The sequence below is a fragment of the Penicilliopsis zonata genome (genome assembly GCF_001890105.1).
Source record: "Penicilliopsis zonata CBS 506.65 unplaced genomic scaffold ASPZOscaffold_4, whole genome shotgun sequence".
NCBI lineage: Eukaryota > Fungi > Ascomycota > Eurotiomycetes > Eurotiales > Aspergillaceae > Penicilliopsis > Penicilliopsis zonata.
Genome location: NW_019208914.1, coordinates 1030100 through 1057174, shown reverse-complemented (window position 1 = coordinate 1057174; position 27075 = coordinate 1030100). Strand labels below are relative to the sequence as shown.

The following is a 27075-nucleotide window of genomic DNA, read 5'->3' as shown; positions in this document are numbered from 1 at the left end:
CCTGAGATTAAAAGAAACGCCTGTGATCTAGTGAAGATGAGTACTACTAGGCACTCTATACGTTCTTGCACCTGATAACTATATAAATCGGAGGCAATTGGCGAGTTCAATCCTAGACAGGTAGATAGTGAAGCAATAACGCGTATTCTAGTTTAATAACCTACCACTCATATGTCTACCTAAACTGTGCTATTTCCTCTTATACCGAGCACTCTGTAGTAGAGCAATAAAGATGCCTCATAAAGATGCCTCAGGTTCACCATTTTCAGACACCTGATAGCCTGTGATGACTAAGCACAGGCTCAACACTCACTTCCTCTGCTCCCCCACAGGCTTCCCAGCCCCCCGTAAGTGATTGAGGCTGGCCCTACGGCCTCCAGACATACCGAGCGTCTATTTCTACAGCCGGGGGTCATAGACATACCTTGGTCGAAGCTATCAACGCTCGAAATCTACCGACTTCGCTGCCAATTGAGGGGATTGACGCGGCCTCATCAGGCTGATCTGCGGGGCAACCAGAAGCGACGACTAATTAAGAGCCAGAGCCCGCCTCTTTTCCCGGCTGTCTAGTCATCTGCGAGATGCAGATCAAACAAGAGCGAGAGGACGACTAGTGAACGAATCAAAAGGGCAGTGGTACTGTTATAAATACTACTTCTTCCAAGGTACTGGTTAGGAAGTAGTACCTATTCCTACGATGCCTCCTACGACTAGGCGCCCGGATTTCCCGGAGCGTCGCCGGGTGATCTGCTACCACCAAACCATCCGACCAAACCGGGGCGACTATGTGTCCATGCGGCCGCTGCTGGACAACAACACGGGCGTGACGCATATAATCATTGCGGCGATTCATCTGAACGCCCAGCCCGGCCATATCACGCTCAACGACGACCCGCCCGACAACCCGGTCTTTGACCCCCTGTGGGAGGAAGTACCCATCGTGCAGCGCGCGGGTGTCAAGGTCATGGGCATGCTGGGCGGCGCGGCCCGCGGGACCTACGCCCGGCTGGATGGTCCGCTCGCCCAGTTTGAGAGCTTCTACGGACCTCTCCTGGAGATGGTCCGCCGGCACGGGCTGGACGGGCTCGACCTCGATGTCGAGGAGCACATGTCTCTGCAGGGGATCATCCGGTTGATCGACCGCCTGAAGGCCGACATGGGCGACGCGTTCATCATCACGCTGACCCCCGTCGCCGCCGCCCTGCTGGGCATGGGCAACCTCTCCGGCTTCGACTACCGCGAACTGGAGCAGGCCCGCAGCGCCAAGATCGACTGGTACAACGCCCAGTTCTACAACGGCTGGGGCCCCGCCGAGGACCCGCGCATGTACGCCGCCATCGTAGCCCAGGGCTGGTCCGCCCAGCGTGTCGTCTACGGCCTGCTCACCAACCCGGGCAACGGCTCGCAGGGGTACGTTCCGCGCGAGAAGATCGGGCCCATCCTCGCCCTGCTGGTCGAGCAATTCCCCAACTTCGGCGGCGTCATGGGATGGGAATATTTCAACGCCTTGCCTGGTTCGCGCGAGAAGCCGTGGGAATGGGCTGCCGAGATGTCCATGAGCATGAACATGAAGGATGTCGCGGTCACGGCGCGCGAGCTTCTCACCCCTAACTCCATGGCAAACAATCTGGTGAGCGCCTTCAGAGACATGATGAATAGGAGGTAGAGACGAAATTCGCATGTATATACCGCTTTACCCGTCATATCGTGTACATAGCTGTTTCGGTGACAGGACCGAGTTGATCATCCAAAGTTAGCATCAACGTCATTATTGAGCTTCTTCATGATTTACAACATGATCCTTCTCACTAAACTAGTCCCCCACAGTCCATCTTCTGCTTTAAACAGAAGCACATCGCCTTCTGCAGTTGAATAATGGGTATACAAAGACACAGGCGAGTAATCCACACAATGCAAAAGTCACTTCGGACAGACAAAAACAAACAGGAACTTGCAAGTCGAACAGCAAAACGAAGGGCCATGGCGGTCTCCAAGGCGGAACTGAAATGTCGACAGAACGGGCTAGCACGTGCATGTCGTCATAGCTACTCCATCCTCAGGCAAATACAGAAGAGCTTCAAGACGACGTCGTCTCGTGCTAAAGGGATCATCTGCGGTTCCGCGTCGCTGTGGGAAACGATATGATCTGACTTGATCTTAGATTGGCATTCAGACAGCCCGGTCAGAGTCGGTTGAAACACTATGGTCTCGTTTCATTGCGTTGCGGTTGTGACGAGCTCTGCCATCATCAGAATCACTGCTGTTGTTTTTCTCCGATGGGTGAGGAGTTGTTTAACAGTCTTATTTACCAAGAACTATCGATCACAGGCTAACTGTGGGTTTAGATACCAGGTCATCACTTCCCACCTCTTATTCTGTCTTCGCTAGTGGTGTATCTCACATCGCTTTCCGCCCTCCTTGCGGACAGAGGCTTCCAGAGTGAGTTTGATGGTATAGCTGGAGTTTTGTAATTGTGAAAAATAGGTTGACCATATTCATCTACAGAGAGCTCAGCTAAGCGGTCAACAACTTCCGATGCTAAGAAGGACGACCGATCAGCGATCAAATCGCTGATTACGGGACTTCCGTCAAGATATAGGGCGGTTACTCGCCTCACTGCTTTCACCAATATTCTATTGGCAGTCTTGACATTGGACTTTCTTCTTCGTGGTCTTGTCTTCTATCCAAGTGCTGATGTTTCGTTCGCTCGCATTGGCTATGTCTCTCCTACGACGGCAAACCTGCTTGTCAGGGAGCCAGATCTCGCCCAGTTGCCTTTGGTTGTGTTCTACCAAGAAGATTCAAAGAGCAACCAAGATAAGTGGATGGAAGAAGGGGTCATCTACTCCCTTGACACAACGACGGATTATACCGCGCCCGTGATGATCAGGAATCTGAAGCCTTCGACTCAGTATCGTTATTCGTTATCCAATAACGTCACGGGAACATTTCAAACAGCACCGCTTCCGGGGTCGAAAGAAGCGAAACGGCTGACGTTTCTGTCATCGAGTTGTATCAAGGCCAACTTCCCCTACAGCCCCTTTTTGCACCCTTTGCGTATTCCCGGTATTGAGCAATTGGCCCAGGTTGTCGCAAACCTTCCCTCGGTGCTCCGGCCTGCGTTCATGCTCTTTCTGGGGGACTTCATCTATGTAGATGTTCCTTTTCGATTCGGGTCCTCGAGGGATCACTATCGAAGCGAGTATAGGCGTGTTTACTCCTCGCCGTCCTGGGCCCTTCCCGCCGAAGACCCAGCAATCAATCTACCCTGGCTGCACACCCTAGACGACCATGAAATCGCCAACGACTGGTCCAAGGGCAACACAACCGCGCCGTATCCTGCTGCCGCTGACCCATACGCTCACTACCATGTCAGCGTCAACCCGCCCATCCCGCCACTGGCCTTCGCCGAGCCTGCAAACACGACGTACTTCTCCTTCATCCACGGCCCGGCCTCCTTCTTCATGCTTGACACGCGTACATACCGCTCTGAGCCCGCCCAGCCGGAATCCACCATACTCGGCTCCGCCCAGCTGCAGTCCCTCCTCGTTTATCTGGCGCGACCGGAGCCCTCAGACGTCCGGTGGAAAATCGTGGCGTCAAGCGTCCCGTTCACGAAAAACTGGCACGTCGGCACTACCGACACCTGGGGCGGGTTCCTCAACGAGCGTCGTACCGTCTTCGAAGCCATGTGGCGAGCAGAGCGGGAGCTGGGCGTCCGCGTGGTCCTTCTCAGCGGCGACCGGCACGAGTTCGGCGCCACCCGGTTTCCTGACCCAAACCTCCTGCAGCTGGACGGTCAAGACGCTCCCGCCATCACCCCCTTCACGGCGGGAGAAGGCGTGCACGAATTTAGCGTCGGCCCGCTGAACATGTTCTACCTGCCTGTACGGACGTACCGCCAGACGGACAACGAGGATGTGGCGGTCAAGTACGTCCCGGACGGGAACAGCAAGTTCGGGATGATTGAGATTACGGACACCGAGGATGGGGACGTGATTCCCTCGTTGGGAATCACGGCGCCTAGCTCGACGCTCACTTACTCGCTTTATGTCGACGGCGAACCCGTCTGGAAGTATAAGCTGAGCGTTCCGCATCTTCAACACGCATCCGGCAGGTTACCGGCCGGTAGCGTCGTGCTTGACGAAACAGTCAGCAGTGCCTGGGACGTCCTGTTGAAGACTACCATTGGAAGGATTGAAGAGGTTGGATTCCGAGTCTGGCGAGGGTTGAATGAGAGGTACTACGAGTATTTTGATAGGCTTGAGCGTGTGGAGAGATTGTAGTTTCTTCACTTTTAGAAAAGTTTACAATAAATTTGAATCGTCTAGACAGTTACAGTAGCTACATGTATGGCATATATTCGAAGTGGTATTTGAATACAACACCCAACGCCTGCACCGACTAATGCTAACCGACATGAACCACGCTCAACTTGGGACCACAGCAAGCAGAGCCAAGGAGAGCGAATAAGACATGATAAAACTATGTGACAAACAAAAGGAAAGGGTCGAAAGTAAACGATTTTTGTCTATCTTCCCCTCCCCCGACCACCGCCTCCACCGCCCATACCGCCCATACCACCCATACCACCCATACCACCCATACCACCCATACCACCCATCAACCCACTCATTTGGCTCATCATGCTTTGTAGATCCATTCCTCCAAGACCGGGGAGTCCGCCACCGCCGCCACTGCCGCCGGCTCCGCCCTGGCCCTGCAACATCTGCATCATCTTGGCCATGTCGCCCATGCCCGGCATACCGGGGAAACCGCCGGCGCCGCCCGCACCGCCCATGGCAGCCATGCGTTTCTGCATGGCGGCGAGCTGCTGCTCCTTGTTGCCGCCCTTGAGCATGTTTTGGGCGCGCTGCATCTGCTTCTTCTGTCCACCGACGCGCTTGGCCATCCCCGCCATCATGCGGTGTTGCGAGAGGAGATCCTCGACCTCGCGGACGCTAGTACCGCTCCCCAAGGCAATGCGGACCATGCGGCTGGGCTGGTCGACGAAGATCTTGCCGTCGCCGTCAAGCTCGGCAGTGGTCATGCTGTCGAAGATGTACACCATGCGGCGGAGCTTGAGCGAACCATCCTCGTCGTCCAGCCCTGCGGTCAGATTTGACAGGCCTGGGATCATGCCCGAGAGTTTCGAAAGCGGGCCCATCTTCATGATTGAGGTGATATTCTCACGGAAGTCGCGGATCGTGTAGATGCCCTCAGAGATGTGCTTGTATGTTTCCTTGGCGGCGGCCGAGTCCTTGGTGACGGCTTGTACGTGCTCCACCAGCCCGGCCATATCACCCATACCCAGCAGCTTCTGGACGAATGCCTTGGGCTCGAATCTTTCGAGATCCATCAGGTGCTCACCCGTACCAAGATAGATAATCGGGGTATGGGTGGCCGCAACGGCAGAGATGGCACCACCTCCCGCGGCGTGACCGTCTGTTTTGGTGATAATGATGGCCCCGAAGTCGGCCGTCGCCTTGAACGCAGCAGACTGAGCCTCGGCCGCCTGGCCGATCGTGCTGTCGAGCACCAGGATGGTTTGATCCGGGGTGACGGCAGTCTGGATCTGAGTCATCTCTGTGAAAAGATCTTCTTCCTGCTTGTGACGACCGCTAGTATCGACGATGATGATATCGAACCGCTCCTTCTTGAACTTGGCAACACCCTCGGCGGCCACCACGGCCGGGTCAGTTTGTGTCAGACTGCCATAATACGGGATCTTCGCCTTGGTCGCGTTCTGCTTCAGCTGATCAAACGCACCCGCACGGAACGTATCCGCACACACCAGGGCGGTCTTGAACCCACGCATCTGATAATGTCTCGCTAGTTTGGTACACGTCGTCGTCTTTCCCGCACCCTGCAAACCCACGAACATGATCACATTCGGCCGTCCTTTCTTGGGCCGGTACGGGTCCGCATGAGGGTTCACCAATGCCACCAGCTCATCGAACACCGCCTTTTGAATCAACCGCTTCTTGTTCACGGCCGGAGGGAGCGACGAAAAGTTGACGCTGGCTTTGATCGACTTCCGAAGCGACTGGACGAGGCGGACGTTGACGTCGGCAGAAAGCAGAGCAGCACAGATCTCCTTCAACATATCATCAAATGCCTAAATCCAATATTAGAACCTGCTCCCGCAACATGCAGACCAAGAAAAAAATAGAATCCTAAACTTACCTTCTCGTCCAGGTTGTTGGACCGTGCCAGATCACTGACAGCGGCGTTGATGCGCCGCCCAAGATCCTGAAGGACCATGGTGGGCTATTATACAGAGAAAGAAAAATAAAAAGAGCCCGAAACTATTTCGCTAGAAGATAAATCCCTTCTGTCAAACAGCAGGCTCTCTTTCTTGTCTTGTCTCCAGCAGAAGCCAAATACGCTGGAGTGCGGCGGAGGGGCGAGTTGTGCTGGGGAGGAATCTCAGCCAATGGGAGGCGGCACTGCTCTTTCCGCCCAAAAAGTCTCCCGAAGAGAAAAAGAAAGAATTCACCAGCAACCCCAGCAGGAGCAGCAGCAAACCGCACAACAAGGAATTGAGGTGTGTTTGTGATCAATATGGGGCTTTCTACTTCACACAAGAAACGCAAGGTGCTTGAGGGGATGCAGGGCAAGATTGCTCGGCCGCAGAAGAAGATGCGGAAGCAGCGCGAGTACCACAGCAGTTCTGAGGACGAGGCAGAGGAAGACTTCAAAGCCGTGGATCTGGCGGATTCGGAGGAAGAAGAGGAGACTACGAGACCTAGGAAACGTCCTACGGAGAAGGTGGCGGCGCAGAAGAAGACCAAGTCGCTGGGTGCGAACAAGAGATCCAATGCAGAAAACCCCCAACCTAGCTCTGGCGAGAGCGACGACGACAACGATGACGAAGCCGACGGCGACGAGGATGCCAGTGATGACGATGATGTATCGATGGAGTCAGACGATGGCAGCGATGAAGACGGAGATGGTGCGAAAAGCGATCGGCGGAAGGTATCGAAACGCAACGACCCGACAGCATTCTCGACGTCTATCTCGAAGATTCTTTCGACCAAGCTTCCCAACTCGGCTCGAGCGGACCCCGTCCTATCCCGCAGTCAAACCGCCGCGCAGACACATACGGACTTCGCCGACGAGAAACTCGAGACACTGGCGCGCGCAAAGTTGCGCGCTGAGAAGAAGGAAGATCTGGATCGGGGTCGTGTGCGCGACGTGATGGGTATTGAAAGTGGACAGGCGGGTGAGGTCGCCGAAGAGGAGAAACGGCTGCGCAAGATTGCGCAGCGCGGTGTGGTGAAGCTGTTCAATGCCGTGCGGGCGGCGCAGGTGCGCGGCGAGCAGGCCGCCAGGGAGGAACGCAAGAAGGGGACGGTCGGCATGGGTGAGCGTGAGAAGGCCGTCAATGAGGTCAGCAAACAGGGTTTCCTCGAGCTGATCAGTGGGAAGAAGGGAAAGCCGTTGCAGATTGAGGAGGCTTAAAAGAACCAAGTCATATAGAAGTGTTTCAAGGCATGTTCTGGCGTTTGGCGATGGATTCCTTTGGTGGTGTCGACTCTAGAGCATATTACCAAAAAGTTTGTCAGGTCACTCTGATGAGTGGAGTTGATATCTAGTTGAATAGCACATATTGAATGATTACAGTTGATATCTTACACATTGCCCCTTCTAAAGCCACACAGTATATTCATCCCAATCATACACCACCCCACCCCCTTCCCAACTACCCTATTGCCCACCGTGCTACCTCTTCTTCTCGACAAAATCACTGGCCTGCAAGTTTCTCGTCATCGACGGCAGCCGGACCACCATCCCGTCTAGATCCTTGGTCATGATCACCTGGCAGCCCAGACGAGAAGTTTCCGTCAGCCCGAAGGCAAGATCCAGCATGTCGTTCTCGTCGTCTGACGGCTCCTCCATCTTGTCAAACAGATCCGGGTCTTCGACGATGACATGGCACGTAGAACAGGCGCAGGAACCACCGCAGGCACCTATAGCATCCACATTAGTCTCTGCAAGGTCTCTTGACTCAGATATCTCATTATCTTACCCTCCATTTCCAGGTCGTTCGCCTGAGCAATATCTAACAGGTTATCACCTTCGGCAACCTGGAAATCCCACTTTTCTCCGTCCTTATCGATGAAACTGATATTGATCCTGAACTCATGTCAGCTACCATCGTTTGCGACACATAAAAATCACAGGAAACGCTCCACTCACTCTTCTCCGGGCTTTGGGGGCGTGATATGCCCGTGGCTGGCTCCCGCAGTAGCAGAGAACGACCGCCGCGAACACCACGACTGATTCGCATTCAATTCCCTCCAAATCCCACTGTTCCTCCCATTCCGAGACTGCATAAACCTCGACTCTGTTGACTGGACAACCCGCACTCGCGTAGAGTGACTCAGGCACCTCCGAGTCTGTAAGGCGCCGCTGCGGTCCATAGCCAACGTACTAGAGACTGCACGGCGCACCGGCTGAATAGCTTCTCTGAAAAAAGACATGACAGTATAATAATTAGAAACAAGAATAGTCCCGGGAATCAACAGTAAACCACAGCACTTGCGGGGTTGGGCGAGGGAGAAAAAAAAAACAGTCGTGAGGAAAAGAGGGAAAAACGTCAGCCGTGACTGGTCCGCGGGAAATTCGGGCGTGCTTCTTTAGAAAACTCCGCTCCGAACAGCTCCAGCTTTTCCTTCTTATCGTCACTTTCCCCCCCCCCCTCGGCAATACTGCTTCCACAACACATACGCAGGGCGCACGATGAACAGCTCGCGCGACGGCCCGAATCCCCTACGTCCATACTACGTGCCTCCCCCGATCGGCCTGTCGACGGGGTCCGTTGCCCACGTCTCGCCGGCCGCCACCGACGGCCCAGCGTCGGCCCAGGTCTTCGGGGGCTCTGCCCGCAACCTGCTCTCGGACTTGGACTATTCGGATTATCTGGATCCATCTCCGTCGGTCTCAGAATGGCTTCGAGACGTGGTGGATAAGGCGTTGTGGCGGTACATGAGCGCGCTGACCGCGCAGCCATTTGACGTTGCAAAGACCATTCTGCAGGCGTATGTCGTCCCCTCTGCCGAGGAGGAGGGGCAGTGGGCGCGAGACGATCGACGGAGGTCGATTCCGCAACCTGGGAAGAACTCATATCGTGAAGATGGAGAAGATGAAGATGAGGTGCGTTGGTTTTGTGTCCTCTCTCCTCGTTAGGGGAGGGGAGGTAGAACAAGACAAGACTTAGTACTAATCTCAGGGTGCATGAGATAGAACTCCCTGTCGTCCGACGATGAGAGCAATTATTTTACATCTGCAGCCCCTACGACAGCTTCGCCAAAGACGCCCAAGTCTCAAAGGCATCGACACATCACCGATCGCAGCGGGTACATCCCGGGCCCTCCGTCCTCGGCGAAACATGCCCTCACGATCAAGAACCCGTCCTCGTTGATGGAAGTTTTGTCGCAGCTGTGGTCGACGAGTGGCCCGACCGCACCCTGGAAGGCTACCAATACGACGTTTATCTACTCTCTCCTCCTGCCGACCCTCAACACCTTCATTCGCAGTCTGCTGTCCGCCATCGTGGGCCTCCCGGAGGAAGACATTGCGTCATCCATGACGGCGGACATCCTGACTGTCGCGTCGCCCGTAGCCACCCTCATTCTCTCATTCATCTCTACCTCCTTGACCGCCATCATCCTCTCCCCCATCGACACGGCGCGGACTTTCCTCATCCTCACGTCCGCGACACACGGCCCCCGCTCCCTCCTGCGGGCCATCAGACTCATCCCAACCCCTAACCACACCATCCCTCCGCACCTTGTCCCCATCACCGTGCTGCACTCCAGTCTTCCGAGCCTGATCACCACGAGCGCCCCGCTCTTCTTGAAATCCTACCTGTCGATCGACCCGGTCCTTCACCCGTCCATGTGGAACCTCTGTTCCTGCCTGAGCTCCGGCCTGGAGCTCGCCGTCCGGTTCCCTCTTGAGACTGTTCTGCGCCGTGCCCAGATTTCTACCTTCACCTCTCCCGGTCTTCAGCAACAGCACACCGCGTCTGCCTCTTCCTCCACGGACATGGCCGTGGGTGACATCGAAACCATCGTCCCTACGCCACGCTCCTACCGTGGCATCGTGAGTACAATGTGGGGCATCGTCCACGAAGAAGGTGCCCGCGCTGCGCCGTCCGAAAACGAGCGCGCTCGCGAGCTCCTCGGCAAGTCCGTCTCGAAACATGACCAGCAACGCCGGCCGCGCGGCCAGGGCATCCAGGGTCTGTACCGCGGCTGGCGGATCGGGATGTGGGGGGTTGCAGGTATCTGGGGCGCCAGCCTGCTGGGCTCTGCGGGCGGAGCGGACGAAGACCTTCGGAGCAGTGGGCGTTTCTAACACACACACACACACACACACACACACACATACACATCATCGCCGTGCCCAACATTCTATCAGTTTAAACTAGTCATGCAGTTATACTGCATTCAATAACCCACCCCCCTCCCTCTGTGTCTTTCTCTCCAGTACTTTCAACCGTGCTTATGCCTTATGGGTTCTTCTCATCTACTATCTATATACCGTCAAAAGCGCAAAAGGCGTTGGCTGTGCCCATTCTTTCTTATCATACCATGTACATATACAAACCCTTGACACTTGAAAACTAATCGGTCTCGTTTTTCTTGACAATATGGCAGTATGATTGGTGTATTCCATGAAGAGAATACTAGAATTCGTATTCCATAAGAAGAGAAATCACTTTTTTTTGGTTCACTATGTCCAACTAAAACTAGTCTGAAACAAGTTTACTGGACCGTGTGGTAAAAACCATCATATCAGTCATCTAACATGCGCCGTTTTTTTCGCCGTCTAATCATCCAAAAGTGCCTCCCATATAGAAGATGTAGTAGCCCAATCTCACGACGCGCGTCTCGGCAAGGAGCCGATAAGGTTGCGAGGAGATGGGTATGGTTTACAAACCCGTTCTGATGACGGTGGTATTGTATCAGGTGGAAAAGGGTGAAAATGGGTATCATGAATAAGAAAATTCGTAAGCAGGAAAGCATGGATGGGAAAGCGTGTCAGAGAAGAAGGGCCGGGGGGGATAGGTAGAGAGAAACAAAAGAGGGTTTTTGATCAGTTGTCGGCGAACCGTCGATCAAAGTATCTGAGCACGCCCATCACGCTCGCTGCTTCGACTTCCATTGCGGGGCGGCTACCAAGCCGCTCAAGGTCCTTTGGGTTGGGCAGGGTATGCAGCTTGGGGAGCCACGAGGCCAGCTCATCCGTTGCCCGGGAGAAGTTGGGATGGCGGGATAAGGTGGTGAACGTGTCGGCACAGGACAAGGTGAGAGGGGAACTGGCCGAACTGCCGGCGGGGAGAGAGTTCTTGCTGGTCGGACGGGTCTGGCAGCAGCCACCATCACGGCCTTTACCGCCGCAGCAGCCTGAGGGCGCGGCGCCGCCCGCAGACCGGGAGGCAGCGAGGGTCTTGCAAAAAAGGGTCCGCCGGGGATCCGCCTGGCACTGGGCGCAGGTTCCGGGACCGTTGGCACACGGATTAGTCGCTTGACTGATCGACGGAAGAGTCACCTCTGAGCGGGCATCGCTGTCGGATGGCGGGGGGGTAAACTCGGATAGGGTCTGAATCGGTGCGAGGCGGTTGTTTTCGTAGCTGTCTCTCTGTCTGCGTTGCTCGTCCATCGTCGCCATTTCGGCACAGATGCATGGAGTACCGTCCTGACAGAACCCACAGGGGTCAACGGGAGTGGAGACGGCGAGGGACGTGTGGTCTTCAGACAGAGAATGGATGGTCGAGAATCTCGAGGTGAAATCGATCTCCATCTCCTCGGGGTCAGGCTTAATCTCCGGTTCGATACGCTGGATGCCCGATCTGCGAGAATGAGGGCGCTGGTTCTTGGAGCTCGACGAATCACGAGTAGAGACGGCATCGTTCATGGCAAAAGCGTCTTCGATACACTGGCAGCGGGCGTGAGAGCAATCGCCGCAGCCCATAGCAACGTCTTCGGTCTCCGTGGCATCCCTGCGCTCCTGGTCCCTGATGTCGCGGGCGATCTGGGCGTTGCGGGTCCTCGACGACCGGGCCGGGAGTGGGACAATATCTTGGCTTGGAGAAATATTTCTGCTGTTGTTACTGTTGTCGGAAAGGGTGCTCTTGAACTCCTTGACAAGGGTCTCCTTGGCACTTCGCTCGACGGCAACCTCCTTCTCCAAGGCATGGCAGCGATCCCGCCACCATGTCATTTCAGTTCTGGATTGTTCAGCCTCTTGGGAGAGGTTCGAAATCTTGGCCTGCAGTGCGGCGATATGGACCTCATTTTCGTCTTCGATCTGCTTAATCTGGTCCTCGAGCTCGTTCACACGGGCGGCTCGCCGTTCGCGGAACGCTCGCTGGGCCGCACGGTTTTGTGCCTTGCGTTTGGTGGGCGGCGTATCGGTGGCAGGTTTGCGGCCAGGTTTGGGGCGTGGAGGAATCACCCATTCCTTGGAGGTGACGGAGCCGGGTGTGCCCGGGCCGGGTGACGCGGTCGCAGCAACAGGCTTGATCGCCAACGCTGGCGCAAGGGGCGGCACAGACGCCGCGGGGGCAATTGATATGTTTGTGGGAGAGGCCATTGCTTCGGTGGACAATATTTCTGGAGATAACTAACGCCCAGTCAGTCCTGAGTTGTGCGTGGATGGCCCAGCTAAAGAGGAATGAGACCGACCGACCGTGCCAGCGAATTCCGGCCAACTTGCGATCACGCCACTCCAGTCGACTAGCGTGAAAATCGAGTTCTGATCAACTCGTGACCTGCTAATTACCTAGCATAAAAAGAGTAAATAATAAGAGCGAATAGAGGCGGCGTGGGCGATAGACTGTCGATGCAGGGACCATCGGGTGAGGAGAGAAACGGAGAAGAGGAACTTCGAGGGGTGCTGGGAGGGAAAAGAGATCGGATCAGATTAGATTATCGTGTGATCACGTGATGTCCGACTTCGGTGACGAGAAGCTGCCGAGCTCGGCGACCCATCTTATCTGATTGTGCTAGTCCTGTTTGGGAAGCATCCCGGTCACATCCGTCTGATCGGATCATCACCTCCAAGCTGATAGGCCTTTGCACGGAGGCCAGGATGGCTGGGGCGAGAAAATTTTGAAATTATTAGTCTTCGATGAGGTAAAATGCGAGGTCCTGCGCTCCACCCGGCTGCAGCCCCCCCTCGGGTCTTGGCTATTGCTCCTCACTCGAGGGCCAACAGCCGATCGACGGACCGAAAACAGTTGGGATTGCATTTGCCTCCGATCAAAACGGCTCAGGCTTGTGGAATTGACTCATTGGTAGGCCCAGTAGCTTGCAGGTAGCTTGAGCTCTGAGCTTTCCACCCAGCAGTGATTGGCTGGATGGTCGTGAGGGGTACGGGTTTTGCATCCATCACCTATCCAGTAGTATTGGATATAGAGTTCACACCACTCTGGATGTCTTGTCACCGGGTTCCCCTCTCGGCTCTGGATTCGGCTATCAATCAGTAAAAGACAAGCCATGAGTGGTAAATCCTTAGGTAAATGAATCCATATGGTTGTGTTTGGCTAAAGGGGACGCATTGCTTTCTGTGCCATTTAGAATGGATTATCATAACTTATAAGCCCTTAGATTCATATAAATGATCAGAAGATTCTAAACTAGTATCCGAGGAAAGCTCAAGACAGTCGTGGCATATGTTTGATGTTGGTCAGTCTGAGTCATATAGTAACCCCCTAGCTAGCTAGTCAGTATAATTATTAATTGTCCCACCATCGTCGAGTTCCCTGGATTCGGAGTACATTACTGGACCGTCCCACGCTATTTTTGATTCATTTCCATCGTCCCACCATGCCTCGCCACAATTGTACCATAGATGGTTCGCCCGTTTTCTCTATCCGATGATGTATTCAATCTCAGTCCGGTTCTAGATGAAAGTGGTGAAAAGAGCATCAATCAATAACCTTCATTCCACTAGTTGTGAGTAATTCCACATCATGTACCCCCATGGGCAAAATTCACGCATGTGGATACATACTCCGTATTAAGTCGGTGGCCGTCAAACTCGAGATGCGTCCAATAAAAATTCCACTGCCTGGATCTAGCACAAACTGACCGCACATCCAAGGTTGAAGGGTATGGTTTTTCTCGGCACTGTACTCCGTAGAAGTGGATCATTTCATTCATTTAATCAAACGGCCGGTCTAGGAATCTCCAGACTTTTAGTGTAGACGTAACCAGTTTTGCGGCGTTGCTCAGAAGTGCTGGCGGTGATAACTCGGGGAGGCCCTGGGAGAGTTGCCCCGGTTCCTACACCGCAAATCGTCGCAAGTATTAGTATTTTAACCATTTTCTTTTCTTCCTCGTCACTGAAATCCTGAAACTGTTTAAGTTAAATGGATTTTGGAGTTTTGGCACTCCTTGACAAGGTTCTTAATGACCTCACTCTATCACAACCTGCGAGGCATCTGACACCATCCCGTGAACGATGGAGACGAAAGCCAACCATAGCATATCTTCGAGCCACGACAACAGGGATTCCAAACGCACGCCGAGCAATCCGTATTTCTCTCAAGGATCTCTTGTCGACCAACGTTACGGAGGGACCGCAACCGTGAGGAACAGCGAGGTACGCGAGAACTATCGCCCGTGCTACAGTAGTTCCGAATTCAGCGGGGCAGAGAGACAAGTAGTTGATATGGGGAGGACAAACCCTGCTCACAGTTGACACTGCGAGCTCTAAAGTGAGGCTAACCCTGTCGTGGTAAATGATAGAAAGTTGTATGGAATCGTTCCTCCCACTCGCCTGGTCGATTCTTCAGTCAAAAGGAGCTTCAAAGGGCGATTACCACATAGCAAGCTACCTTGACTTGGGCCATTGATCCCTAGTGGCGCAAAACTAAAGCCCCTATTCTCGAGGCTCGAGAGTATACAGTCTGACCCTCTTTATGATCTGGAATCCCTAGGTTTGTTTTGATTCTTATCTGATGAAATCTTGCCTCGCAAGATGCAAGGTAGAGACTCAGTCTTGAGTTATGCTATCGTACTATATTCCATGCTGTAATCTCAAAGGATTCTGTCCTTGATCGAGAAAGTCGTCGGGCTGGGAGGTCATGTGATGGTGGTAACCGCATCTGGAAGGATATCGCTTCATGGAATTCATTTGCAGCGCTGTCGACGACAAATCTCTTTGATAACAACCTCACCACGTTGGTTTTGGCGAGTCCAGTACAGAGTTTGTATGTTTTCAACACTGTCTTTTCTTTTAGTCTTTTTTTTTGATCTCTACTCCCCACCTTCATCTTGTTGGAAGGAGAAGGCCGGTCACCATCTGTTCAAAAGGGCCTGGTCCCAGACCGTCAACGTGGCTCTCATTTAGATCCCAATGCTGCCAACACAATGATATGAGAATAGCTAACACATCCAAAAGATACAGGTCTTATCTCGTCGGGCACCTTCATTACGAAGAGGCACAAATGGGTTTGGGTAGAGACCATCTGGTTCGGGTTCCGTCTTCGGCAATCTCAATGGTGACAGTCATCCTTGACAGCAATGGGCTACAAGGCCTTCTGTCTGTCTCTGCTGTTTCCACTGACGACTTGACCGATTCGCGAGCCTCACTCACAACCACTTTGTTTCCCGAGAAGAGACGTTGGCTAAAAGGGGGAGATGCCACTCCGCCAGAGAAGCATGTCCGATCATTGGTCCTAAACTCAGAGCAAACGGGACAGTCTTTGCCGAAAACCATGTCTTACAGTTGACAACAATCATCCCTCTTGTTTTCCGTCCAGTCGTATACAGGATGATAAGCCCTTACATGATCATATCTGTCGGTCAGGCGAGATCTGAAACGTAAGCGCTGAACAGACCCTCGTGTTTCAAAAGTGCCGGGCAGACTCTGGTCAATGATTGGCGACAAATTTGATTAACCCAACCCGGACTAACTAGGTAAGCGTCTATTGTTATATACAATTGTTGCACTGTGCTTCCTTTTGGTGCCGTGTATGGATTGTGAGCTGGTCATCTTGGACAGGAGGGGCTCGGTAACAGGTAGTAGTTACTCTATACGATTCCCCTATGTTGATATTATTTTCTTACTCGTGTTTAATTAGCCAAAAAAAATATGATCCAGTAGACCCTTCCACAGAAACCTTATGCTGCTTAATCTTTCGCCGTCTGGTGTGACTGTTGTATGATGCTATTCCCTGCAAGGGAGCGTCAGTGTCGTTCCTGTACAGAATACTCCTGCCTGTAATAGTACGGAGTACTAATGAAGGAATAGCATTCTACCGCCATGGAATAAATGAGAATATACTAATGAGAATAGATAGATAGAAGCTAAATATTAATTGGTATGTCTCTACCATTTCCTCCTCTGTAAGCGCCCTTGACATGCCAAGGGGAGACCAAACAAAATCCAAGGCGCCCTCACATCATCCGAACTCAAAGAGCTGCATATACGGCGCTTTTCTCGCCAATTTCTGAGGCTGGTTCTGTATTACCTTATCTTGAAAAAAAAAAAAAAAATACGGCTTGATTGCCCTGGCAAACAATGGTTCTAGCCAGGAGATCCTGGCCTTGTTCCTGACCTTGGCCCCCACTATCAGTCCTCAGAATCAAATTGGCTGAAGGTGAGAGAAGATCGATTCGACGACTTGGCTGAGTCTGGTTCCTCTGGAGGAGCTTGAATTTTCGATTTCTTTTTTTTTATATACTCGATTTCCTCTCCTTCACTTTCCCTCATCCACTGGTTGGCTTTGTTTTCCCGTCAAAGGTGAGTTTTTTGCCTGCCCTGCCCTGGCCCTTCCCCCTCTCTTCGCAGGACACGGTCGAGTAACATGAGAGCAGGTACTATGAATTGATTTCAGTGTCCTGGACGACACTTGAGCAACATTCATTCCTTTATTCGTTCCTTTATTCCCTGGTGGTCGGTTTCTGACACCGTTCGATCCTTTCTTTGCACTCAAAAACAGACTCGACTGTGTCGAGTTGTAATTACACTCCTTCGACCAGCCACCCATTCAATCCTTGTTCTCTCATTGAATTCGTTGATCGACTCAAAAGATGTTTTTCTCATACTTACTTTTCTTTTCCTCTCTGGTAGCCGTTGCTATGGCTAGTTCCGGCGAGAAGAGTGTTTTTGCCCATTTCATTGTGAGTATTCGGGTTGTGAAAGAAGAACAAAGATCCCCAGCCTTGAGCTGACTCGTTCCTAGGTAGGAAATGCGGCGGCTATGACTGCTGAGCAGTGGGAAGCGGACATTCGCGAGGCCCAGAGAGCGCACATCGATGGATTTGCGTTGAACATCGCGACCCAAGACAGCTACACCGACACCGTGCTCCAGACCGCATACGCAGCCGCCGAGACAGTTGGGAACTTCAGTCTATTCCTGTCATTCGACTATGAGTCGGGCGGAGCGTGGCCGGAAGATCGTGTCGTGTCGACGGTCAATACGTACAAGGACAGCTCGGCACAGTTCTATTACCAAGGGAAACCGCTGGTGTCGACCTTTGAGGGCACCAGCAACGCCGGAGACTGGACCAGTATCAAGGCTGCCACCGGTTGCTCTTTTATTCCTTCCTGGACAAGCCTCGGGCAGTCCGGTATTCAGACCTACATCGACGAGATGGATGGCATGTTGAGCTGGGATGCTTGGCCCGAGGGCGCCCAGGACATGACGACCACCTCGGACGAGGCCTGGATCGAAGCCCTGGGGAATAAGTCGTACATGATGCCCGTCTCTCCGTGGTTCTACACCAACCTTCCCGACTACAGTAAGAACTGGCTCTGGCGTGGCGACGATCTATGGCACGATCGCTGGCAACAAGTGATTGAACTGCAGCCGCCCTTGGTGGAGATCCTCACCTGGAACGATTATGGCGAAACACACTACATCGGCCCGATCTATGAAGCAGGCATCCCCACCGGCGCAGCAACGTACGTGACTGGCAATCCTCACGATGACTGGCGCGCCCTGCTCCCGTACTATATCGACGCCTACAAATCCAACAACCAGACCACCATCTCTACGACAGCCGAGAAGATCACCTACTGGTACCGCATTAACCCCAGCGGCTCCGGGAGCGCCAACGGCACGACGGGCAACGACCCATCACAGGGCCAGCCAGTCGTCAACCCGGCCCTGGTGTCTCTGGACAAAGTCTTCACCACCGTGCTGGTCGCGGCACCTAGCACCGTTACCATCCAGATCGGCGACGCCGATGCAACCACCCTCCGAGCCGTGACCGCTGGGATCAACCACTTCTCCGTGCCTTTCAACGGGCAGACCGGCGCAGTCACCATCTCCGTCCAGCGAAATGGCGAGGAGGTCGTCTCGATCACCGGTCCGGCCATCACCGACCAGTGTCGCGATGGCAATATCAACTGGAACGCATATGTGGGTTCCAGCGTCAACAATACTAGTACCAGCTCTTGATTAGATACACCTTACATAGACTAGATTGCTGGGCGATAGAAATCGAGCCATTCTACCAATGCTTTATTTCATCTTAACTCAAGTATCATAGCTATTATAGCTAGTTAACAGGTAACTATCTAGTAACTACCTAGTAAGTCAGTATATCCATTTTGTTGCCTCAGGCATCGAATCTAAGCTATCTCAAATGGCCGATTGTCGGTGAAAGATAAGCCCAGGGGTGACGTGCTTCTGCCTGCTTCGACTCTCATCTCATCTCCAACTCCCCCATCACCTCCTTCCAACTGCTCGATTCTCCTTCTTCTGTTCCGCTCCCACAACAATGACAAGGAAAATCGCTCTCGGCCTGCAAGAGTCGCAGCAGCTGGCATTCCACCTGGGCGGCCAGCTCCCCGAAGCTCAATATGTCCCCGTGCCGTCTCCAACCCCGTCGCAGGAACGAGGAAGAGAAACTCTGGCTTCGGCCTCGAAGTCGACGGTGTGCCCGGAGGCTTACACCAAGCCATACTGCGAGTTCATGACGGAGAACCCGACCATCTTCCACGCGGTCGACACCTTCACGAAACAGCTCGAGCAGCACGGCTACAGGCACCTGTCCGAGCGGGCGGTGTGGACGCCGGAGCTCCGACGGGGGGGCAAGTACTACACCACACGCAACGGGAGCGCGCTGATCGCCTTTGTCGTGGGTAAAGAATACCAGAGCGGGAATGGCATGGGTATTGTGGCGGGTCATGTCGACGCCCTCACGGCGCGGCTGAAGCCCGTGTCCAAGCTTCCTAACAAGACGGGGTTCGCGCAGCTGGCCGTCGCGCCGTACGCCGGCGGCCTCAACGAGACGTGGTGGGACCGCGATCTGTCCATTGGGGGGCGCGTGCTGGTCCGCGATCCCATCACGGGCAAAGTCGAGACCCGGCTCGTGAAGCTGGGCTGGCCGATTGCGCGGATCCCGACGCTGGCGCCGCATTTTGGGGCCCCCTCGCAGGGACCCTTTAATAAGGAGACTCAGATGGTGCCCATTGTCGGGATTGACAATTCGGATCTCTTCCAGGGCGGGGAAGCGGCACAGGTGGAGGGTAGCGGCATCAAGCCGGGCACGTTCGCGGCCACCCAGCCACCAAAGCTGGTCAAGGTCATCTCGGGCGAGCTGGGGATCACGGACTACAGCACGATTGTAAGCTGGGAGCTGGAGCTGTTCGACAGCCAGCCGGCGCAGGTGGGTGGACTGGACAAGGACCTGATCTTTGCGGGGCGGATTGACGATAAGCTGTGCTGCTTTGCCGCGCAGGAGGCCCTGCTGGCCTCGCCGGACGAGATGTCGCCCGGGATCGTCAAGATGGTAGGCATGTTCGACGACGAGGAGATTGGCAGTCTGCTGCGGCAGGGGGCGCGGTCAAACTTCATGAGCAGCGTGATGGAGCGGATCACCGAGGCGTTCGCCGCGTCGGCAGCGACCTACGGGCCCAACCTGCTCGCCCAGACGGTGGCCAACAGCTTCCTCGTCTCCTCCGACGTCATCCACGCCGTCAACCCAAACTTCGCAAATGTCTACCTGGAGAACCACGCGCCCCGGCTCAACGTTGGCGTCGCCATCTCCGCCGACCCAAATGGCCATATGACCACCGACAGCGTCAGCACTGCCATCCTGCAGCGCATCGCCCACCGCTGCGGCGCCACCCTGCAGGTCTTCCAGATCCGCAACGACTCCCGCAGCGGCGGCACCATCGGACCCATGACCAGCGCCCGTATCGGCATGCGCGCCATCGACGCCGGTATTCCCCAGCTGAGCATGCACAGCATCCGCGCCACGACGGGCAGTCTCGACCCGGGCCTGGGTGTCAAGCTGTTCAAGGGCTTCTTCGATTACTTTGAAGAGGTGGACAAGGAGTTTCTCGATTTCTAGTTCTTTCCTACATACAACTTCCGCCTTTATACATACACTATACACTATGCTAGATAGCTAGACAATCAATAAATGGTATTATAAAGTTTCAGCCCGGTGGACCAAGCTGTTCTGTTTTTATATCACATGAATAGAAAGGTTCTCCACGAAGAAAATACATATGACGAATGGGAGTTAATAAGTGGTCATCAGAAAATTAATAAGGAATTGAGGTGGATTTCTTCTCACACCTGGTCGCAGTCCTGCTTGGACGGCGAAGGGGGTAATGATGAAGAAGCAGACGAAGAAGAAGCAGTAGCCTTTGACTCTCTTCCTCGTCTCCGGGATCCCCTTAGGGACTCCTTGAAGGATGCCATCTTGGAGCCGCCTGTTGGGCCGAGGGGAATCCCACCTGCAACGTCTGCTTCATCGTCGTCGTATTCGACCTCGTCGCACGGTGCGCCGATCGTCGACGAGATGGTAGCCATGCCGTTCCAGTACGTCGGCGCCCGCTCTTGAGAGAGCGGGACGGTGCCCTCGCTGCGCGAGCCATTACTGAAGGTGGACAGGATGTGAGGCAGGAAATGCGAGATGAGAGGCCGCAGGGTGGGGAGACAGGCACAGATGATGCCCGTGTTGCATTCAATGGCAGACCATATCGCGGCACCGACATTGTCGTCTGGTGTTTCAAAAGTTAGATAAAAAGCTCTTTCTCACCTCTTCAATTGGAGGACTTACAGGTGGGATCTGTGGAGCCGGAAATCTTCTTCAAGGCAAGCAGTCGGATAACACTTGTGATGCAAACACTGTGAAATAGTCAGTCTTTCATGTCGAGCAGGCGATTGAAAAAAAAAAGAATACGTACAATCCACCCAAGGCAAAGATGCCAAATAGGGCCATCTTTTGTCTCCGCGGGAGGTCGAGGGAAAGCAACGCCGGGATAGGTATGGCCAGTATGATGAGGTCGGTTGTGATATGCAAGCCGGCGTTAGAGAACCACAAGGCCTCCTTGTCCAGACAATAGCCCGGGATGGTGGGATTCCAGAACTTGGCGACAGGAATGCAATTGAGGAACGCACTGAGGACTGCCCATAGTCCAAAGAGGGCGACGAAGGTGAGCATGATCCAGCAGATAACGCGCATTCGCTTGGTTGGGAACACCCGGAAATACTGCATGAGGATCGAGGCTTTCGCAGAGACCAACGCGGCGTTGTAGAAAGGGATTGTGATCCAGAAAGCCTGCCCCAATGGACTTATTAGTCTTCAAACTTCGAATGCCGACTCCTCATGGAAAACGCTACCTTCATTTGCCTCGTCAGGATATGTGGTGGGATTTCCGCTTCATGCATGCCCATTCCGCTTATTGCTTCGACGATGAAGAAGCCCATGAAGATAAAAGAGTTGGCCTAAGCATTCTCCGGTGTCAATCAATTGATATCCCCCTCCTTTCTCCTTCTTTGAACCCACACGTGGTGAAGCATGCAAGAACCCAAGACTCACCAACGCGAACAAGATCATGCAGTCATTGGCCTCCATGCGTTTCATGATACTGACTCGAGTGTATAGCCGAGCGCAAACGAAAATTGTTGCCAAGATGGTGAAGACGATGCTGATGGCCAAGCCCCGCGCACCTCCGTTTGACGTCCATTCCTGCGCTTGACCTCGAGAAAGCAGCAACGGCTGAAGCTCGAACATCTCCAGTTTCAACGACTGCGTCTGGCGTTTGTCTGAGTCAGTCTTTGGTGGTTGGGCTCGCAAGTATGCACCCGTTCCTCCTTCACATCAAGCGAGTGTCTGCGTGGTGGTTGTGAATGATGATGGTAACCGCGCTGGTCCACGCCGACTGCATACTATACTATCAAAAAGAACAACCACCCGGGATCAAGTCAAGCAATTCATGCATGACGTGGGCGGAGCAGATGGCAGGCACAATTGTAAGCTAAGTATAGGGTATAGACAGATATAAGATTCATCTGTAGCTCTAAACCAGCGTATTATCAAACAAAAATAAAGTACCGCCCCTCTTTTTTTTCCCTGTCTCTCTCTCTTCCGCAGCAACCAAATCTGTATGTCAGGCCCTCGCAGATTCTGTCTCATGTCTGTTTTGCTTGAGCTAAACTAAGACAGGGATCAGTCCAACCGGGGTATACGGAGTAGGAGGGGGGAGTGAAAAAAAGCAAGGGGAGATCCAAATAAAGCAAACTTGCATCATAGCTTTTCAAGAGCACCGTCTCCCCCGGGCTTCTGTGTATAGTTTGCCAGATGACAGATGCATAGGATCTCCCTCCGGATAGTAGCAGCAGACACAAAGAAAGATGAAGATTTGAGGCTTGGCTGGCGCAAAGTCTCGTCTCTCCAGATGATCGGCTACCAGTCTCAGAAAGCAATCGCTAGCTCGTACTGTCTTCCGTCTCTCCTCGCCTTCGGATCAGCCGTTGGGAGAGTGAAAGGATTCGATAACTCAATGTATAGATCGTGTCTAAAGCCAGTGGTCTCGGCCCAAGACGCATAATGCGTATCTGTACGGCGTACGGAGGACTCCGTACCAATCTCCACCGGTAGTGACAGATGAAGCGATGACGCTCAGTGGATATGCCCCATCTGTGCAGTAAACCACGACCCATGGTTAGCCTTAGTTTTGGGCGATATTATTCCGATGGAGCTTCAATGATGTTTTTTTCTTGAGCTCTCTTTCAATTCACGCGGAGGAGTACAATATCCCCCCTCCCCTGGCCCCCTGTTCTCCCTCCGAGCAGAAGGAAATGACAGTTTCAATTCCCTGAGAGGATCACCCAGGGCGACGATTGGTTTTGTCAGACGAATAGTATATTTTAATTCACTATTCCTTGCTCCAGTCGTGTCAAATCCGACAAAGAAGCTCCAGTGGACTAGGGGCGATTAAGCTCATCGCACAGACTCGGCTGAGCAAGGGGATGGGGATACGAAGTAACAAAGACTCGCCTGTCTTATTGGATAACGATTTTTACTCCGTACTGGTCGCTTCTTGACTTACCAACATTGCCATTTCATGACAACTTGTCCACATCAGGTTGGAGCTATCGAGGCTGACGATGTTGTCGTCATCCCACTATACCTACCTAGGTAGTATTCAAAGTCAACTATAGCCAGCTGTACTCTATTAGTTGAATGGTCCTTGATGGTGGTATCAATCTCGATCAGTATCGTCGATTTTATCATTCGCTCGTCAGACAGGAAAACGTTTTCAGTCTGATGTGATGAGACAATTTGAAATCCTGTTGAGCAAATGATGGGTAATAGCAGCCGGGGCAGCATCAAATCAGTAACAGAATTCCCAACAGAATTGGCCAGCTTACCGCCATTATTGACTGTTGCATGCACCCCGCGGAGTGTGAGCACTGTCTTTGGCTCATACGGAGTACAGCCCGCCATCGCCAGCCGGCTCAGTATTTATTGATGTATCACATTTTCTTTCCACACCAATACCCGAGAGCGTGTACTCCGTGCTTCGTCTCCGTAACCCGCAATATTGGACAAATATACCTCAATGGTAAGTCGTGATGTTTGTGTCCACGGAGTTATTTGCTCCGTGTAAACATGCCCCTGAGAAATGAATCCATGCAGGTACAGAGGACTGGAGTAGCCCTGAGCCATAGTGTTGATACGAGATCATTCCCTCCTTTTCCGATACGATCAATTTTTTTTCGAATCCCACCGAACCGGCCCAGTTGAGCCGAGCCATAGCTGTTCTGTACGGCGTAGCTCGACTCTTCCTCTCTCACCAGCCGCATGCAGGAAGCATCCCGTATGAGCCACGTGCCTGGTACCTGTGTGACAGCTCCTGCATTGCTTTTTTGTCTCTCTGCTAAAACATCATCCGTGCTTGAATTAGTAGTCCAAGCTTGACAGCCCCAGCTACGGAATACTTCGTGCAGTTGCTAGTCCCTTTTTTGTCCCCTGTCCTACCTTGTCGGGGCAATAACTGGCGACTCGAGTACACGCGCTATATTGATCAAGCCTTTCAAGCTCGTGCGAACTAAACGTCGATCGATTTGAAAGTTTGGGTGCGATAACCGACTATTTGCCTTGTATGCTGGCGGCTGACATTTGGGCCATGGAGGGTATTTGCCTCTTTCCCCTGGAGGCCTCTCCCTCAAACCTCTGGCAATGTTGACCTATAATTTTTCGGTGGGGAAGCGGTACCTACAGGCGATATCAATGCGTCATAATAGTAAAAAATGAGGCAGCCCTTGACGTAAATCGCGGGGGCTTCAGACCTTCGCTAAAACGCACCATGGCCGATGAGCATCCTCCGTACTTCCTGAGTTCTCCGTACTCCGTACTCGGTTGGCTAGAACTGGCCAGATTCATGTGGATCTATCAAATCGTCTTTTCCGTGTATTCCGGAAGCTGTGCTTCGTACGAAGTTCCTGGATTGAATTAGTTATGCCCTGATCCTGCTCGTTGACGTCAACCCCGGCCGTATCAGAATAAACACGTAAAAAAAACCTGTACACTCATATCTGTGGTATTAATAGAACATACCTGAGAGGCAAATTGACTTGATGGAATAACAGTACAGAGCAGGTACTCTGTGAGTTGTAAAGCGTTGGATTAGCTGTCGGTGGTTGGAACTGCAAGTGCGATTCAGGCGCTGAAGCGTGTTCACATTCAGCAGACGAGAAAGGAATTGTTTGATCTCAAGCTCAGTTCACATAGAATATCCTTATCTCCACTGCCTGTCTGCTGAGTAGCTGCACAGTTTCCATGCACTCCATATCCAGTCCTGATTATGCGATATAAACGATAGAAGGCTCAATTCGTCAATTTCTTTCTTCAACCTTGTACGGAGTACGGAGCAACGAGTCAAAAGACTTGAAGCTTCTATGATGTATAGTAAGTAGCCAAATTTAACAAATAATAGACCATTTGAATTTGTTCGTAAAATATATACGAAACTCACAGTCGCTATGTAGTATATATTTTGAGTCAGAATTCAAGTAGGCAGTAGAGACGTTACCATCCGCCATACGCCCGATTGATCTTGCAAGCTCTGTATTCTTTTAAATGAATGAGATAAATATATGAGCTCTACCCACTTGATGACTCTCATATTCTTTCATCGTTATGCCAAGGGTGCGAGCAGATGGAAATACCTAGGTAGTTATACTCCATGACCAGTTGGCCTCCTCTCAGTGATAAGAACCAACGATAAGATAAGTATAACGCACAGACCAGACACCGAGAAAATCTAGCAAAAGATTCAGGAATTCAACCAAGGTCCTTTCAAGTCTTTGTCGGCGAAGGTCTTCTTCCTAATTATTCCCACCAGTTGTTCGGCAAGAAGGAGACATAGAGCGGAAAAATGGCGGACGCCAAGTCGCCCCCGAAACCGGTGCACACTATCGTGCTCGATGCTGGTCCTATCTTGAAAAATACCCCGCCGCTGTCTACTCTTCTCGCACAATGTGAGGAGCTCGTGACCACGCCGTCAGTTGTCAATGAAATTCGGGATCCCGATGCCCGCATGCGAGTCCAGACACTATATCTTCCTTTCCTCAAGCAGCGGAGCCCGAATCCCAAGAGCATCAGCGTTCTGAGCGAATTCGCCAGGAAGACAGGAGACCGGGCGGTGCTGAGCAAGACCGATATCGAAGTTCTGGCACTGGCCTACGAGTTGGAATGTGAGAGGAACGGCGGCGATTGGAGGCTTAGGAGTGTTCCGGGGCAAAAGCAAGTCAACGGGAAACCACCTGTCAAGGAGGAGGAGAGCAAAGCGGAACAAAAGGACAACGAGGAGATAACACCTGCTTCAACGGAGCAGCACGAGGATAGTGCCGATGTGGATGCAGTTGCTGAGGACTTGAAGTCAACTACTCTCGAGCCTACCGAAGAGATCGCTGCTTCTGAGGAGACTGCTGAACCAGAAGCAACCGAAGAACCCACAGAATCCACAGAAGATGTGGATGTGCAAGAAGAAGATGACCCAGAATCGGATGGTGGCGAGTGGATTACGCCGTCGAACTTGAAGAAGATGCAGATTCGTGATGAGACGCAGGATGCCTCGTCCACCCCAGAGCCGAAGGTGATGCAGGTCGCGACGATGACCACTGACTTTGCGGTAAGCCTCCTATCTGTGCCTTACTACATTACACATTCTCGGTGAAGTCCGGGCTAAACCATTTTCACAGTGCCAAAACGTCCTACTTCAAATGAACCTCAACTTGCTTTCCACAGCGACGTTGCAACGGATTCGTCACCTGAAGTCCTTCATCAAGCGGTGCCATGGCTGTTTCTTTACCACCAGGGAAATGAACAAGCAATTCTGCCCACGCTGTGGAAAGGATACCCTTACTCGTGTCTCGTGCACCACGGATGCGAACGGACAATTCAAGATGCACCTGAAGAAGAACATGCAATGGAACAACAGGGGAAACCGATTCAGCGTCCCCAAGCCTACCCACGGCAGCTCAAATGGGAAGTGGCAGGGGGGCGGTGGTCAGGGTGGATGGGGAAATGGACTCATGCTCGCTGAAGACCAGAAGGAGTACGTCCGAGCCGTCACCGAGGAGCAGAGGCGACTTCGGAGAGAGCGCGACCTTATGGACGAAGACTACCTCCCTGGCATTTTGACCGGAGAGAGGAACAGACAGGGCGGGAGGATCAAGGTCGGAGCTGGCAGGAACGTCAACTCGAGGAGGCGGTAATCCTTGGCCCTAACCCTTACAGGGTTTATTGAAAATGACCTGGAGTTTTCTGGAATATAAAAATGTCTTTTGAGTTTTTTTGT

The 27075-nt window shown here is 52.9% G+C and overlaps 10 protein-coding genes across 10 annotated transcripts; 6 read left to right on the top strand and 4 right to left on the bottom strand.

The window, feature by feature from the left end:
* Positions 1-697: 697 nt before the first annotated feature.
* On the top strand, positions 698-1666 carry ASPZODRAFT_140766 (hypothetical protein; the record flags this gene model as incomplete). The annotated part of the gene is made up of 1 exon (XM_022724692.1): positions 698-1666. One exon carries the CDS (start codon positions 698-700, stop codon positions 1664-1666), a length of 969 nt encoding a protein of 322 aa, XP_022582982.1.
* A 536-nt stretch (positions 1667-2202) lies between these two features.
* On the top strand, positions 2203-4286 carry ASPZODRAFT_140765 (hypothetical protein; the record flags this gene model as incomplete). The annotated part of the gene is made up of 3 exons (XM_022724691.1): positions 2203-2280; positions 2346-2439; positions 2506-4286. 3 exons carry the CDS (start codon positions 2203-2205, stop codon positions 4284-4286), a joined length of 1953 nt encoding a protein of 650 aa, XP_022582981.1.
* Positions 4287-4399: 113 nt separating this feature from the next.
* Positions 4400-6389, bottom strand: ASPZODRAFT_130508 (hypothetical protein). The gene is made up of 2 exons (XM_022722522.1): positions 6187-6389; positions 4400-6118 (listed from the first exon to the last, which is right to left on the bottom strand). The coding sequence occupies exons 1-2, from the start codon at positions 6262-6264 to the stop codon at positions 4532-4534; spliced, it is 1665 nt and encodes a 554-aa protein (XP_022582980.1). The 5' UTR covers positions 6265-6389; the 3' UTR covers positions 4400-4531.
* A 175-nt stretch (positions 6390-6564) lies between these two features.
* ASPZODRAFT_61865 (hypothetical protein) lies at positions 6565-7464 on the top strand (the record flags this gene model as incomplete). The annotated part of the gene is made up of 1 exon (XM_022729020.1): positions 6565-7464. The coding sequence occupies one exon, from the start codon at positions 6565-6567 to the stop codon at positions 7462-7464; it is 900 nt and encodes a 299-aa protein (XP_022582979.1).
* A 261-nt stretch (positions 7465-7725) lies between these two features.
* ASPZODRAFT_14607 (hypothetical protein) lies at positions 7726-8486 on the bottom strand (the record flags this gene model as incomplete). The annotated part of the gene is made up of 3 exons (XM_022725137.1): positions 7726-7973; positions 8033-8139; positions 8203-8486. The coding sequence occupies 3 exons, from the start codon at positions 8484-8486 to the stop codon at positions 7726-7728; spliced, it is 639 nt and encodes a 212-aa protein (XP_022582978.1).
* A 210-nt stretch (positions 8487-8696) lies between these two features.
* Positions 8697-10406, top strand: ASPZODRAFT_130505 (hypothetical protein). Its single transcript, XM_022722521.1, has 2 exons — positions 8697-9159; positions 9250-10406. Exons 1-2 carry the CDS (start codon positions 8746-8748, stop codon positions 10363-10365), a joined length of 1530 nt encoding a protein of 509 aa, XP_022582977.1. The 5' UTR covers positions 8697-8745; the 3' UTR covers positions 10366-10406.
* Positions 10407-10860: 454 nt separating this feature from the next.
* On the bottom strand, positions 10861-12637 carry ASPZODRAFT_130504 (hypothetical protein). The gene has a single exon (XM_022722520.1). The coding sequence runs from the start codon at positions 12604-12606 to the stop codon at positions 11107-11109; it is 1500 nt and encodes a 499-aa protein (XP_022582976.1). The 5' UTR covers positions 12607-12637; the 3' UTR covers positions 10861-11106.
* A 4465-nt stretch (positions 12638-17102) lies between these two features.
* Positions 17103-20327, top strand: ASPZODRAFT_150690 (hypothetical protein; the record flags this gene model as incomplete). Its single annotated transcript, XM_022725651.1, has 3 exons — positions 17103-17144; positions 17207-18354; positions 18758-20327. The coding sequence occupies 3 exons, from the start codon at positions 17103-17105 to the stop codon at positions 20325-20327; spliced, it is 2760 nt and encodes a 919-aa protein (XP_022582975.1).
* An 81-nt stretch (positions 20328-20408) lies between these two features.
* Positions 20409-22227, bottom strand: ASPZODRAFT_130497 (hypothetical protein). Its single transcript, XM_022722519.1, has 5 exons — positions 21807-22227; positions 21608-21712; positions 21172-21545; positions 21045-21112; positions 20409-20985 (listed from the first exon to the last, which is right to left on the bottom strand). The coding sequence occupies exons 1-5, from the start codon at positions 21999-22001 to the stop codon at positions 20552-20554; spliced, it is 1176 nt and encodes a 391-aa protein (XP_022582974.1). The 5' UTR covers positions 22002-22227; the 3' UTR covers positions 20409-20551.
* A 3423-nt stretch (positions 22228-25650) lies between these two features.
* On the top strand, positions 25651-26992 carry ASPZODRAFT_150689 (hypothetical protein; the record flags this gene model as incomplete). Its single annotated transcript, XM_022725650.1, has 2 exons — positions 25651-26406; positions 26477-26992. 2 exons carry the CDS (start codon positions 25651-25653, stop codon positions 26990-26992), a joined length of 1272 nt encoding a protein of 423 aa, XP_022582973.1.
* Positions 26993-27075: the final 83 nt, after the last annotated feature.

Excerpts from the sequence above, each read along its gene's own strand:
- ASPZODRAFT_130508 (XM_022722522.1), bottom strand. The coding sequence starts at position 6,264 with ATGGTCCTTCAGGATCTTGGGCGGCGCATCAACGCCGCTGTCAGTGAT. Across the intron at positions 6,119-6,186 it reads CCAACAACCTGGACGAGAAG|GCATTTGATGATATGTTGAA; the intron begins GTAAGTTTAGGA and ends TATTGGATTTAG.
- ASPZODRAFT_130505 (XM_022722521.1), top strand. The coding sequence starts at position 8,746 with ATGAACAGCTCGCGCGACGGCCCGAATCCCCTACGTCCATACTACGTG. Across the intron at positions 9,160-9,249 it reads ATGGAGAAGATGAAGATGAG|AACTCCCTGTCGTCCGACGA; the intron begins GTGCGTTGGTTT and ends TGCATGAGATAG.
- ASPZODRAFT_130504 (XM_022722520.1), bottom strand. The coding sequence starts at position 12,606 with ATGGCCTCTCCCACAAACATATCAATTGCCCCCGCGGCGTCTGTGCCG.
- ASPZODRAFT_130497 (XM_022722519.1), bottom strand. The coding sequence starts at position 22,001 with ATGTTCGAGCTTCAGCCGTTGCTGCTTTCTCGAGGTCAAGCGCAGGAA. Across the intron at positions 21,713-21,806 it reads GCATGATCTTGTTCGCGTTG|GCCAACTCTTTTATCTTCAT; the intron begins GTGAGTCTTGGG and ends GAGAATGCTTAG. Across the intron at positions 21,546-21,607 it reads TCCTGACGAGGCAAATGAAG|GCTTTCTGGATCACAATCCC; the intron begins GTAGCGTTTTCC and ends CCATTGGGGCAG.